We start from the raw sequence: 13946 nt of genomic DNA on the forward strand, positions 1-13946 counted from the left end.
AACCAAGCAGCCAAATTTTGACCACATAGCCAGTTCGGTCATAAAGAAAAACAACATTTCCCTGCTATGAAATAAGGCTCACATGATAATAGACTTGGATTTGCACATTTTTCCTTGTCCTCTCTTCCCCACCTTTTTAATTTTTCCTGTGTCAGAAGGAACTGCATTAATCATAATTTCTCAAAACATTTTTTAAGTTTTAAGAAACTTAAAAAAAAATGTTGCCAGACAATGCCAAACAAATTTCAAACAAATAGTATTAATCTTTACTGCCTGAGACGACCATATGATACACAAGGAATTACTGTTTTGGGAATATTAACCTACAGTACAAGTTTAAGCTACTTACATCCTATTATCATTAATAAGGGTCATGTGGCTGGCAAAGCAGGCCCATGTTAACATAAAAGCTTATTTCCTAGAGATTTAATCAGAGAAGGATTTTTATGGCGTACTGACCCTGTGGGCCACAAAGTCTCAGTTTGGTTGTGAGAACATTTCAGGAGATTGAAATTGGGAGCTGGTGGACAGCTTGTTCATGCAAACCTTGATTGCGATGAGCATTTATCAGATTTAGTTTTTGTGCAACTAAGTAAAAAAATAATTCCTCCCCCCAGCAAAAAAATAGATCATTGTCAGAACTCAGTCCCCCTGCCTAGACAACCCGAATAGGCCTGGACAGGGATAATGTCCAGTGAAGCAGGCCTAGGGCTCTGAAAAGAATTGTTCTTTTTTCTGGATGACAATTTATGCTACAATTTATTTTTCCTCAGGGAAAAGCAGGATTCCAAAATAACATCTTAACACCCAACAAAGATAGATAGATAGATGATAGATAGATAGATGATAGACAGACAGACAGACAGACAGATTTGTATGGTATGTTGAACCACGGCAGTGCAGTATTGCAGGCAAATCTGTCCCTAGTCAGGAGTTTGATCCTGACCTTAAGGTTGGTCAGATCAGTCTTCCATCCTTCAAAGATAGGTAAAACCCAGGTTGTTGGAGACAATATGCTAACTGTGTAAACTGCCCAGAGGGTGCTCTAAAGCACTAGGGTGCTACTGCTGTTGCTATTTTTGTTCATCTGAAATATTTTTTTTCTTTATCAATTAGCATATTTTATTGCCTTCCTCCCATTTTATTTTGACAAAAGAAAGCCACGGAGGGGGGAAAATACAAAACAGGCAAAAATATTAAGTCTTGTATACCAACTATGCTTGGAATTCTCTCTCTCTTATTATTTAAAATAAATTTACAGAGGAAGTCTGGTTGCAAAGTAGTAAACTGAATTCACACGGAGGTGCAGACACACACTTTTCGCCCCATTAGAAATTCTATTACGACAACAACCACTGACTCTATTACTCAACCCACCCGCATCTTTAAAGGTGCAGCGGAGGAGAAGCCACTTTTATCGACAGTAGCTTCCTTACTCTCCAAACAGAGATGACTCGACAGGAGGTCGTCTGAACTCCTTTCTTGGGGGGGGGGGGGGGACAGCTCCGACAGCAATTCCCCCGCCCTGCAGGCAGAGGTGCTTTTTCCCCGCGAAGCCGGGCGGTACCACAGGAGACTCTGCTCAGCGTTTTCCACTCTGCTGTGATACTATTTAGTTCCGCTTCCGTGAGAAAGAGCGAGAAGCGCGAACTGGAAGGAACCGTGGCTTCGTTTTGATTGTCGTAAGGAAGCTTGCTAGTTTCCTGGCTGTTTATTTTTGATTTGTCTGCTTTTCACTCTTGTTTCTAATAGTTGCCGCCTGTTTTGTTCCCTGCCTCTTTTACTGTCTCTTTACCACCCCCCTTCATTCTAACCTTTTCCTTTTTATAAGCTGCTGTTTTTCTCCTCCCTCCTCCTTTTTCAAGCCTCTGTAAAATAGTGTAGGGAAGGTGAGTGTTTTGCGTGTTGCAATAAAAATGTAAGGAAACTTGGGTTCAGTAGTCCTCGTTTCCAGATACGTTTTGTCTTCCTTCAGATTACCCTGTGTATCCTACCGATTTCCTCTTTTATTGACCCAGTTTCCTCGATTCCTATAAAAAAACCACAAAATCCGGAGGTGCCTTAAAGATGAACACATGTATGACTGCTATAGGCACACACACCTGTGATTACTCTAGTCTTCAGGTGAACCTCTAAGGCGCTGTAAAGTTTTTCAAGTGAACTTGCTACAACAACAGGCTTAATACAGCTCTTTAGACCTACTTCCAATCCGTTGGTTTTGAGCTTGTTCTCTTGCCTCACTTAGCAATGATAGTCAGAAGGCCAGAACAGCTCTTAAGAGTTTGCTTGCATTTCCATTTTTTGTGGTACAAACAAGTCTCTCTGTCTTTCTCTCTTACTGTTGAGATTTATGAATGATGTAGTAAAGTATTTGCTTTGATAGAAATTTGTATTTGCTTTGAAATAAATTCTGCAGAGTTCAGGGGGGGGGGGCCTTGGAAAAGTAAGTACAAAAGTGTAATTAAAGATGGCTTCTCGGGGCATTGTCAACTTATTTTTGTCTGTTTAAAACAGGTTTGCTAATCTGATTCATTCCAGATATGTTAACCAAAACACTTGTCTCTAACCATTATGATTATGCTATCTCAGGATAGTAAGAATCAGAATAAATTTATCTGGAAGGAATCAAAATGGAAAATGCCGTTCACATAATTATTTTGAACCTAGCACTCCAAATATCTAGCATATTATTACAATAGTACCAGTAGTTAGAAACGTTGGTTTAATACTGTTTTCCTATACAAGATATCAGACATATTCCTCAGCAAGAATATGTCTAAAATCACAACATATCCCTATATTTTCTGGGAAGTTCCCATTCAGTTCAGAAGTGTTTGCTTAAACATCAAATTATGAACTTAACAGTTTATGAGCAATACTACAATGTTTTGCTTGCTGCTTTGTTAGTTTTTGTACCAGTAATCTTTAACATTTACTAGCTACCCAAATTGCAGCTAGTAATTTGTGCGCCCTGTCTTATCCTCTTTTATTCTTGATTGACATAGCACCAAGGAGAACTTGGAAACTGTTATAATCGCAAAAGACAGAATATAGCAATGGCAATGGCTACAACAGGTACCAGAATGGCTGGAGGTAGGAAGCGGAGATGTCATGCAGAAGCACAAAAGCAGGTATCAGTAATATGTCCCCATCTCTATTCTCACTCTGTCGAAGAACTGGACGTTTTGTGTCCTTCAACTACAGACAAGAGGCAGACAAGAGTTCAAAATACCATTCTAATATCACCTCCTGTCCTCGGGATCTTTGATGCAATAACAAATATGTTATACATTCATACAAAGTGTCTTGGTCTCATCATGTGTTACTTAGAAGCAGGGATTTATGAGGATAGAATGTGTAACTAACTTGGCATATTTTTTCTTAGTTTAAATCTGTAAACCGTTGCTCATAAACAACATGGAGAATTATATATTCTCTTTGCTGCTTATTTCTTAGTGCACCGCTTTATCTGCTACAAATGAGAGGTTAGCCCCCAGATTACATTCAACAATTGGTTTCTTTTTGTTGTGTTAAAATGATAAATGTATGCGCCTATTTCTTCCTTGATTTTCTGTTCACTGGTAGGCTGAAACCATTAAAGAAGTAAAAAATGTACAAGCTGGCAAAGCAGATGTCTCTGATTGTATTCGCCAAGAAATCGAAAGCTGTTACCGGCTCAAGATGCCTGAAGACTTCTATCATTTCTGGAAATTCTGTGAGGAATTGGAACCTGACAAGCCATGTGGTAGATCTTAAATGTTTATCTTCTCTTTATGAATTTTTGTATGTGTGTACATATATAGATATAGTTGTGTGCGTGTGCATTTTTAGGCATAACAGTATCTTCAACATTTTGATATTTATTTTAGAAATTTATGAGGCTACCCAATTGTAAAATGACTCTGGTTAGCATACAGTAAAAGTAATACAATTAAAATAAACAAATCCACATACACTCCCACTCCCCTCCAGTAAAACAGACATTAAAATAAAATTTTACCACCCACTTGAACCCAATTCCTGGGGAAAGAACCAGGTTTTCAATGCTCTCTTGAACATAACCAGGGTGGAGACAAGATGGAGGAGACGGAATAGTTCTGCAGAAGGCAGGTGTTATGACCAAGAAGGTACACTACCTAAGTATCATCAAGTGAGATTGCTTAATTGATGGGATCTGGAGCATTCCAACTGCGTCTGATTGGCTCACTTGACTTCTTCCTGTCAACAGATTAGACTTGACGACAAAGAATAGAGGGAAACCATAATGCAATGTCTTTCAGTATGCTATGGGCTAGAAGTATGCTATGGTTGATACTATGATTTGATATTATTTAATATCACTAGTAGTCCTTTCCACATATAAGATGTATTTATCCTTCACTTTTTTGGTTTATTTCTAATAATCGCCATCCCATGTCAATCAGCATATTCAATTCTTGTGGGGAGTGCCATTTTGGGATTATTATTTTTATTTTACCGGTCTTTTAATTCTTCCAGGCTTCCTGAACTATAACTCTCTGTATAGAGAGCAATTTTGGCTTTTTAAGGATTTGACCCTAATCTCTGAGAACAGAGAGAATTATAGATAAATAAAGCATACATTATATGAAAACAATAACTGTTTTGCATATTTAATGTATTTCATTTGATGTATTTAAAACTGGGCTGTAGGAAACTTAATCAAACGCAGAACTTTTCATGTAATGTAGATCAGAGATCCAATATTTTTGTTTGAGTTAGTCTTTATTTTCTCCAACCTTTGTGTAACATGACCAAGAGGTAGTTATGTTAATTACAGTTTGGATTGTTTTTGCCTTGACTGCTAGTTATGTATGTTATTTTCATTATTGGTTTTGTTTTATATTTAATTGTTGTTAGCTGTCCAGGGTCAATGTGGTGAGATAGGCGGACATATAAACTGAATAGAAAAAACAAATAGTACTTTATTCTGTGAGCTTAATGAGAAAGTGAATCCAAAGTGTTAGATGCAACTTTTCCATTAACCCTAGAAGCAGAAAGGATAGCAGACAAATAAGTAAAAACAATAGCACCTTTTAAATAATTTTAAATATATATTTTGTATATATATTTACAATTATCATATAACAATATGTGTTTTTATGTTGTAGATGCTCTCAAATCAAGTATTGGGCTTCAGCTTGTTGGACCATATGACATTCTTTCTGGAAAACATATAAACACTAATAAATCAAAAGAAATAAATTTCAACCTTCACTGGAGATTTTTTTATGATCCTCCTGAATTTCAGACAATTATTATTGGAGACAGCAAAACACAATACCATATGGGATATTACAGGTAAGAAATACCTTGGCTGGAAGGAGAAAAATAATTATTTAATGATGTTCTTCCTGCTATTGCTTTAAAACAATGAGCAGGGCGTTACTGAGTTTTCCTTTGTAAGATTTTTTTCATTCAGCAGGATATAAAGTTGAAAAACATTTCTAACATAATTTTTTTGAGATAATCAAAGGGTAAGGTGAATAAAAATAGATTACTTTAAAAAAAATTTTTTTTATTTCAATCGGATTTTTTAAAATCAAATTTATTTTAATAAAATATTTTTGGAGTAACAATCTAAAGATAGTTTTCTATTTAAGATACATTAATAATTTAGTGTATTCAGCATGAAGTAGAGCTTAGTTATGTAGCATGAGGCTATATATTCTGCAATATTTACATTTTTGTAAACTCATTCAATGAATCCAAGGCCTGCAAGCTGAGGTAAACATGCACTGCATTGATGCATTCATACAATTTCACAGTAACCATGACATAAAGCATAAAACAAAGTTCAGGAATATTCCTTTATACCATTGTTTTGCAAATCTATGTACACTACAAGCTGTATGATTGTTTGAAGAGAAATGCATCTGTACCACCAGGCACTAAGTGTGACGAGGAAGGACAAACAGTAAAAAAGAAAGTGAAACTTTCTAAGCCGCTTATAAATATAATATTAAAGAGCACCTGTCATTTCAGATCCATCATGGCAGCACCTGTTAGTGGGCATCCACTCACCTGCTGCCTGCCACGTCCCTCACCTTGTGTCACTGCTGCATCACAAGTCGTCTCATTAAAGTGAATGGGACTGTTGGTTAGACAACAGTGGGTTAGAGGAGGAGCCACTGTGGGGCAGAGATGACAGTTGCTGTTTAAAGATTATGATGTAAATTGGGTTGATTTAAATCAAGCCTTTTTACTAGTGATTTAAATCATGATTTAAATTGGCTTGGTTTAAATCAAATCCACCCTGTCAAAGGGTATATTGTCTCTCTTGGTGTGACATTAGGATGTTTAATTTATATGTACTTGCCAAGAATATTTTGGAATAGAATAAAAATCATTTTGCCATTGGGAAGTTTCCTGGCATGCTGTGATTTATTTTGCAGGTGAATTTAGAGTTGGTATCTTCAGCATCTATTGTACGTGTGCTAGATTGTATTATCCAATGTTGACTTAGACAACCAAACTTTAAAAAGTTTGTTTTATTGTTTTTAAAAAGTTTTTTTCCCTTTAAGCAATTTAGCAATTCAATTTAAGCAATTCAATACAATAGGATGTACTTTCATTATTATACTGACTGTCATTATACAACATATTAAATGTAAAGCTATTGTGGATGCATTTTTGTAAAATAAAAAGCTCCATAAAAAACTGTGTTTTCCAATGTAGCGAATTTCACATATATTGTTTTTTTTAAAATTAAGACTATGTCATTCTTGATAAAATTTGAGATCTTATTAGGTACACTTTAAATTTGCAGTCTAGTCGTCATCCTGACAATGTTGATCCAGCTATGCTAGGGGTAATCAAGTAGATTTCATAAAGTAATCATCTGATCTGGAAGCAATTTGGGTTGTTCTGATTGGAATCCCATGTCTGAAACATGAAATATTTTCAGTTTGAAGGATTTGTTTCAAAATTTTCAGTTTGAAGGATAGGTGTCTTGCACATATCTTTTAAAATACTTTTTGGGATATGAAAAACAGTGTTTCAAAAAATATCTCTATGGTAACGTAGCTGCTTCAGCTCTAATTCTTAAAATGTATTCAGTTTTAATATCTTGTATATTTTATAGAGATATACCAGATCAACTGCCAGTGTGTGTTGGAGAAACTGAAACCCAGAAAGGCTGTACAATTTATCAAGTTGGTGACAATATATTTGCTGCTGTAAAGTAAGAATTTAACATTTTCATCCTGTAAAAAGAGGTTAATTTGGAAATAGCAGTCTGCAAGGGGGCTTTTTTCCTTTTACTCACATATAGCTAATGCTCTACGCCATTTCAATTAGGAAAATACACCCCTTAACACTTCAGTATATTATACATGTTCTTATTTTTGAGAAAAATGATTTTGAAAATGAAATATTGGGATGAAGCTTATTCCTCTTTTCCTCTTTTCAAACTTTGAATATAAGTCACTGTTAATAGAATCCTCTTGCTTGTAAAAAAATAGATGCAATATAGTCCCTGTTTATGAAAGTCAAAATCTAGTTTCATGGTCCAGAAAAAGGTGCTGCAATGTTTTATTTATGACAGGAATGTTGTACTTGGCTCAGAATTTAATGGTAGAATATTGCTTAGTTTGCTGCTCAAAATTTCTTATTCAAATAGTCCAGTAATTTGCTGCTATATACTATACTAATTTGGGAATTTTTTGGACAACCATGTAATATTTTTAATTTGCAAAATATTTTCTACAAGGTATAGCTGAATTCTGGTTTTCTGTTGCATTTCTATACATTGCATTGTTCATTAAAGCATTGTGAGAAACTTTCACATAGTTTATATTCATATATATGTATTTGTGTTACAATCCCTGGTATGCCTAAACATTTATCAGTACAAATACAACACACACACACACACACACGTGTGTGTGTGTGTGTGTTGTATTTGTACTGATAAATAAATAAAGGGAGACTCAGCACAAATACAACACAAATATAAAAAGGCAACATTAAAAATAAAAATATGGTTTTCTGCCTGCATGGTCTTCGAAGGACAGAAATGAAGGACAGAAATGAGGGAGTAGTGACCTTCCTCCCATATTTAGGCAAGCCAGGGGTTGTAACACAAATACATACATACATACATACATACATACATACATACATACATACATACACACACACACACACACACACACACACACACACACACACACACACACACATATATATATATATATATATATATATATATATAACTTTCCATATTTAATCTTTCTGAATATAGTGATGTGAAAATTATTTTTGTATGTTTTCCATCTGTTTCCTCCAAAATATATTCAGCTACATTTTTAGCAGCTTATTGAAAAATATGTATAACAGAGCTTTTTTTATTACTGTTTTTGGCTTTTGCTTGTCTCAGCTTAGTGTAAAATGTGATTCATAAGAGTGAATGTCCCAAAGGTGCTTTTTTCAAGAGTCAGCTGGACTTTCTGGTTTTTCTTTGAAGATGTTTCTTGGATGAGAAGTGAAACGTCTTCAAAGAAAAAACAGAAAGTCCAGTTGACTCTTGAAAAAAAGCACCTTTGGAACAACCATGACCTGGATGACAGAATCTCCATAGACACTTAAGAGCGAATGTTTCACAGAATTTTTTTGAATCAGCCTAGTTACAGGGTTGTTTTACATATGGATATGAAAGGATGAAGATTTTATCTGGTGCCTATTTGTTTAGAAACAGCTATTTAGTCATTGGTAAAATTCCTTTCATGGAATCACATCAAAAAATGTTTCCATCTCTTTATAACTTTTTTCAGATAGTACTTCTGATCATTAGAAGTCTATTCTGGTACGCATAGGAGCAACCTTTGGGATTTCTCCTAATTGGACTGTTTTGAAGTGTGCTTCTATTAGCTAGTAAAAGGCATGTTTGAGTCTTCAAGACCAATGAACTGTAGGATTTTGTGCGCTTTTGTTTCAGATTATTTTTGTCTAAAAAGCTTAAAGAACTGACTAATAAAAAGAGAGGTGGCTTCTTAAAAGACACAGATGAAAAGCTAACTAAAACAGCAAAACAATTGGGTTACTCTTTGGAACAAAAAAGCTTGAAGGTAAAACAGCGAGATAAGAAGGTAGGATTTGTTTTCTCCAAACTCAGTAAACTTTAATACAGCATTTTTTTTTCTGGTTTGTGCTAAAATATGTTTAATTCTAAGTCTCTTCCAAAACCAGAGAATCCCATTTAATTCTTGGGGTCAGCAAAATAAAGTTCATAGCTAGTATGCAAATAGTAACAAGCATGCTGTAAACATTACAGATCATCTAAAGCAGTGGTTCTCAACCTGTGGGTCGGGACCCCTTTGGGGGTTGAACGACCCTTTCACAGGGGTTGCCTAAATCCATCGGAAAACACGTATTTTCGATGGTCTTAGGAACCGAGACACCTGTTTTATGGTTGGGGGTCACCACAACATGAGGAACTGTATTAAAGGGTCACGGCATTGGGAAGGTTGAGAACCACTGACCTAAAGGGTGAAAAACTTTAGTTCTCAGTTACCATCCAGTCTTAAAAAGGTAAAATATACTGATTTAAGAATTGAATTAATCAGAAAACACTGCTTCCTGTTTATTGGACTCCAAATAATATTCAGAACCGATTGGATATTTTTTGGGCTGACATTGTAACAAATTTAAGGATTCTTTAATGATTTGGCATTTTACATCCTATTTGGTTTCAAGTTTTAGCATATGTTAATACAAGGTGGGGGGGGGGAAATGTAACCAACATATAAATGTATATTCAATTATCTTTCCATGATATGGAATGTGTGTTTTTTTGTTTGTTTATTTTATCTTAATCACTATTGCGTATAAAGGATTTTATATTGTATAGTTATTACATTATTACAAGTAGTCCCTGCTTAGTGACTGTTCGTAGTTATGAAGGTGATGAAAAAATAACTTTGCAACCAGTTCCTGCATTTATGACTTTTGTAGCTCCTTTAAAGCAAAGCTGAAGTAAAATCATAAGCACCGTTTATTATTTATTTATTTGTTAAATTTAGGTGCCACCCATCTCATCAGAGACAACTCTGGGCAGTGCAGCTTACAAACATTAAAACTAGTACTCATTAAAAACTTAGCGACCACTTCACTTAATGACCAAGTTGCTGGTTCCAACTGTGGTTGATAAATGAGGATTGCATATAGGATAGTTGTTTGTTATATTTCAGCAACAATAAATAGATGAACAATTGTCACTCTTATATCTGTATCAAGCCCAGCTAAATTCTTTCCAGTGGTGAATTGCCTTTTCCACAAGAATCTGCCAAGAGGTTGTAAAGCTCTTTAAAACTCTTTATGGCAATTTTGCAAGTAAAATCCACCAGCATTCTCACTGAATTTGTCACCATTATTTTGGTTGCATGAATTGAGAAGTAAACAAAACCGTTCTACTGTTCTGACTGCCATGATACGTGCAAGCTTTTGTTTACATCTGATAATTTGTTCTTGTGGCTATGAGATGCAACCAGAGTTAGCTTTTTTTTCTTTAATAGAGCATTTGGTTGCTTGTCAGGAAATATGATGCAGCCTTGATACATTATTCCTCTTAGGCCCACTTAATTTGCCAAGTACTATCTAGTCTATAAGCTTGCCATTTGTTTGATAATGCAGTATATGGGAGAGATGACATTAGAGCAGTAGTTCTCAACCTGTGGGTCGGGACCCCTTTGGGGGTCGAACAACCCTTTCACAGGGGTCGCCTAAGACCATTGGAAAACACATATTTTAGATGATCTTAGGAACCGAGACACTAATTTTATGGTTGGGGGTCACCACAACATGAGGAACTGTATTAAAGGGTCGCGGCATTGGGAAGGTTGAGAACCACTGCATTAGAGGCTAATTATTAGTGGAATCCCCTAGGCAATCATCAATTTTCCTAGGAGTCTTCTCTTTCTTTCTCTTTCAAATTAGCAGGATATCTTAGTTAAATGTGCATTTGACTTATTAATCAATTATACAATAAAAGCAAAACTTATGCGTAGTATTTGAAGACTAGTGTATTTACACACAATATCTAATGTTAAGGTATGTAAAGTACTTGTTTTATTTTCCAAAACAGATAGTAACAAAGACATTTCACGGAGCTGGTTTAGTTGTTCCTGTGGATAAGAATAATGTTGGATACAGAGAGCTTCCTGAAACAAACGGTAGGTATTGTAGAACTTTTCTCAAAATACAAAATTAAAACTTCCATGGAACCATTGTTAATAGTGTGCATCTAGACATTTGACCAAATGCCTTTAAAAGGAAACAATAAATATATCTTCCCAGAGTCCTGCAGAGTGGACAGCAATAAACATTTTTTTAAAAAAATTAGCATAAAGTTAGTAATTAGGTTTCTCCTCATGTTTTTATCTAATAAGGTCATTTATAAAAACAGAATTCCATAGCACAGACAAATAATTGTTATTAAGACAGGATGTTCTTATGTTGAGCCTATTATTAAAAGCACTGTAGTAGTCTTTCCTATAGCAGCAACTGAATGTCTGTCCTGAAATTCGTTAGGCTAGACTTAGATTAGTTGCATTTAATTGCATTTTAAATTGGGGGAACCATTATCTCGATTTAAGTCCCATTGGTTTCAGTGGGAGTTTAGATTGAAATTCTGCACTTATTTTGTACAACAGATGATGGGAAATAATACCAGTTAACCTCCATTTTATATTAATATAAAATGGAATATGATACTATCAAAATCTTGGAAGATTTATGATATAAATTAGCATATATTGTGTAGTTAAAAATGGTTTTAAAATAATACATGTATTTCATGTAAAGAGAATATATGGAGGTGTGCAGTGCTTATTTGATTTGGAAGAAGTGCTTCTAAATGTAAATCACAGTATGAAGCACAGAGCACAAGAAACAGATTGCAGCTGCTGTAATGAATTGCAGGCAGTTGCAATTTGTGCTCCTGTGCATCCCAAGCGCATCTCTCCAAAATCAAATTTTAAAAATTGCATAGTCCTAGAATATACTGTAATATAGTTCTCATGGAATCTTTTTCTTCGTAGCAAATCTCAAAAGAATTTGTAAAACCATTGTAGAGGCTTCTAATGATGACCAGAGATTGAAAGCCTTTGCTCCTATTCAGGAAATGTTAACTTTCGTACAGTTTGCTAATGATGAATGTGACTATGGAATGGGATACGAACTGGGCATAGATCTCTTCTGCTTTGGGTCACATGTAAGTTCATATTTTTCTCTGTAGTAATTGTTTGAGATATGAATCATTGTCTCTATATATGTGGCTCTGAAACAAATGACTCCAAAAGTTCAGTAGTCCCAAAGGTGCTTTTTCAAAAGGCAATTGGACTTCGTTTTCTTTAAAGACGTTTCGCTTCTCATCTAAAAAGTTTCTTCAATTCAGTCAGAACTAAAGAAGTTTGTTGGCTGATAAGTGAAATGTCTTTAAGGAAAAACAAAGTCCAGTTGCTTTTTGGAAAAGTACCTTTGGGATGACTATGGCCTGGATGACTGAAAATCTCCATAGACAAAAGGTCAATAGAGAATAGCTATTTATATAATAATTTCAGTGCTTAAGAAATTGAGAGAAAGGTGGAAATGAAAAACAAAGCATTTTATGTTGCTCTGAAATGCATTATGAATTTCAATAAAACTATTACCTTTCTTTTAATTTTTTGCAGTATTTTCACAAGATTATCAGCCAGTTGTTGCCTCTTGCATATAGTCTGCTGAAAAGAAATCTGTTTGCAGAGATAATTGAAGCTCACTTAGCTAATAGAAGAAAAGAGAAGGTAAATCTACTTGCAGCATGAGAAACACTAAAATACTGTAAAATACTAGTTATTTATCAATTTTAAATGTTTTTTCTACTCTGTACTTATTGTATGATAAATAAAAGTTTTTTTCTAAATTAGTTATTTTGGCTATAGACTCTAAATTATATAAATCATTACTAACTTTTTGTTTCTAATATAACTTACAGTGAAGATTCATAAAATAATTATTTTTAAGCTGTTCTATGCAGAACCCTGTACATTCCTGAATAAGTTGCTTTATGAAGATAAACTTTTTCAAAAGTTTCCAATGTATAAGGAGTTGTCATAAAGAAGAGTGAGTTAACCTATTCGCCAAAGCGCCTGAAGGCAGGACAAGAAGCAATGGATGGAAAATAATCAAGGAGAGTAGCAACCTAGAACTAAGGAGAGATTTCCTGACAGAACAATTGATCAGTGGGACAAGCTTTTCTTCAGAAGTTGTGGATGCTCCAACATTGGAAATGTTGGACAACTATTTGTCTGAAATAGTATAGTGCCTGAGCAGAGACTTGGACTAGAAGACCTGCAAGGTCCCTTCCAACTCTATTATTCTGTTAAAATATAGCCTTTATGTTGTTGCTAAGAATTCAGAAATGTATGCAGATATGTTCCAAGTGCTGGGAGAGAAAAATATTCACCAATAAGTGTAATACTAATACTTATTATTCTTCATGAATATTTTTTTTATTTCCTGGTACTTGGAACATATTGCATATTTCTGAAAAGTTTTACAGTGTTTATAGGGTTTTTTTGTAATGACTGTTTGATAGGCACACTTTTACACTTTTTCTTTGTAATATAGTATCCAGAATCACTTCTTGCATGATACAGTAGATGGCTATATAAATTTGGTAAATAAAGTAATAAACCTCAGTATAGTAAAAACAGAAGAAACCACAAGAAAGAAGCTAAATGGTGATATGGTATCAAGAGTGTTGTTATTTAGAGTGGGTAATTTAGAAATTCTAATCAATTATTAGGTATGCTCTTGCTCTGAACATGAGTTCTATGTTCTTGTAGGCACTTTTTCATTATTTTGTTATATTGTAGATGTCTTAATAGATGTCTATAAAGAAAAAAAACTAGTAAATTTATATTTCTATCCTTAACCAAAAGTAATAA

The 13946-nt window shown here is 34.6% G+C and overlaps 1 protein-coding gene across 2 annotated transcripts; it reads left to right on the forward strand.

Annotated features, from left to right (window-relative positions):
• Positions 1 to 1397: 1397 nt before the first annotated feature.
• On the forward strand, positions 1398 to 12913 carry HPF1 (histone PARylation factor 1). 2 transcript variants are annotated; one of them, XM_081959581.1, is made up of 9 exons: positions 1398 to 1537; positions 3006 to 3131; positions 3586 to 3745; positions 5130 to 5319; positions 7103 to 7201; positions 8957 to 9107; positions 11102 to 11189; positions 12057 to 12229; positions 12690 to 12913. In XM_081959581.1, the coding sequence occupies exons 2-9, from the start codon at positions 3057 to 3059 to the stop codon at positions 12819 to 12821; spliced, it is 1068 nt and encodes a 355-aa protein (XP_081815707.1). In that variant the 5' UTR covers positions 1398 to 1537; positions 3006 to 3056; the 3' UTR covers positions 12822 to 12913. The 2 variants fall into 2 exon arrangements, with proteins under 2 accessions (XP_081815707.1, XP_081815706.1); XM_081959580.1 differs by having other exon boundaries at positions 1531 to 1682.
• Positions 12914 to 13946: the final 1033 nt, after the last annotated feature.

The sequence above is a fragment of the Natrix helvetica genome (genome assembly GCF_964273705.1).
Source record: "Natrix helvetica genome assembly, chromosome: 7".
In the NCBI taxonomy this organism is placed as follows: Eukaryota; Metazoa; Chordata; class Lepidosauria; order Squamata; family Natricidae; genus Natrix; species Natrix helvetica.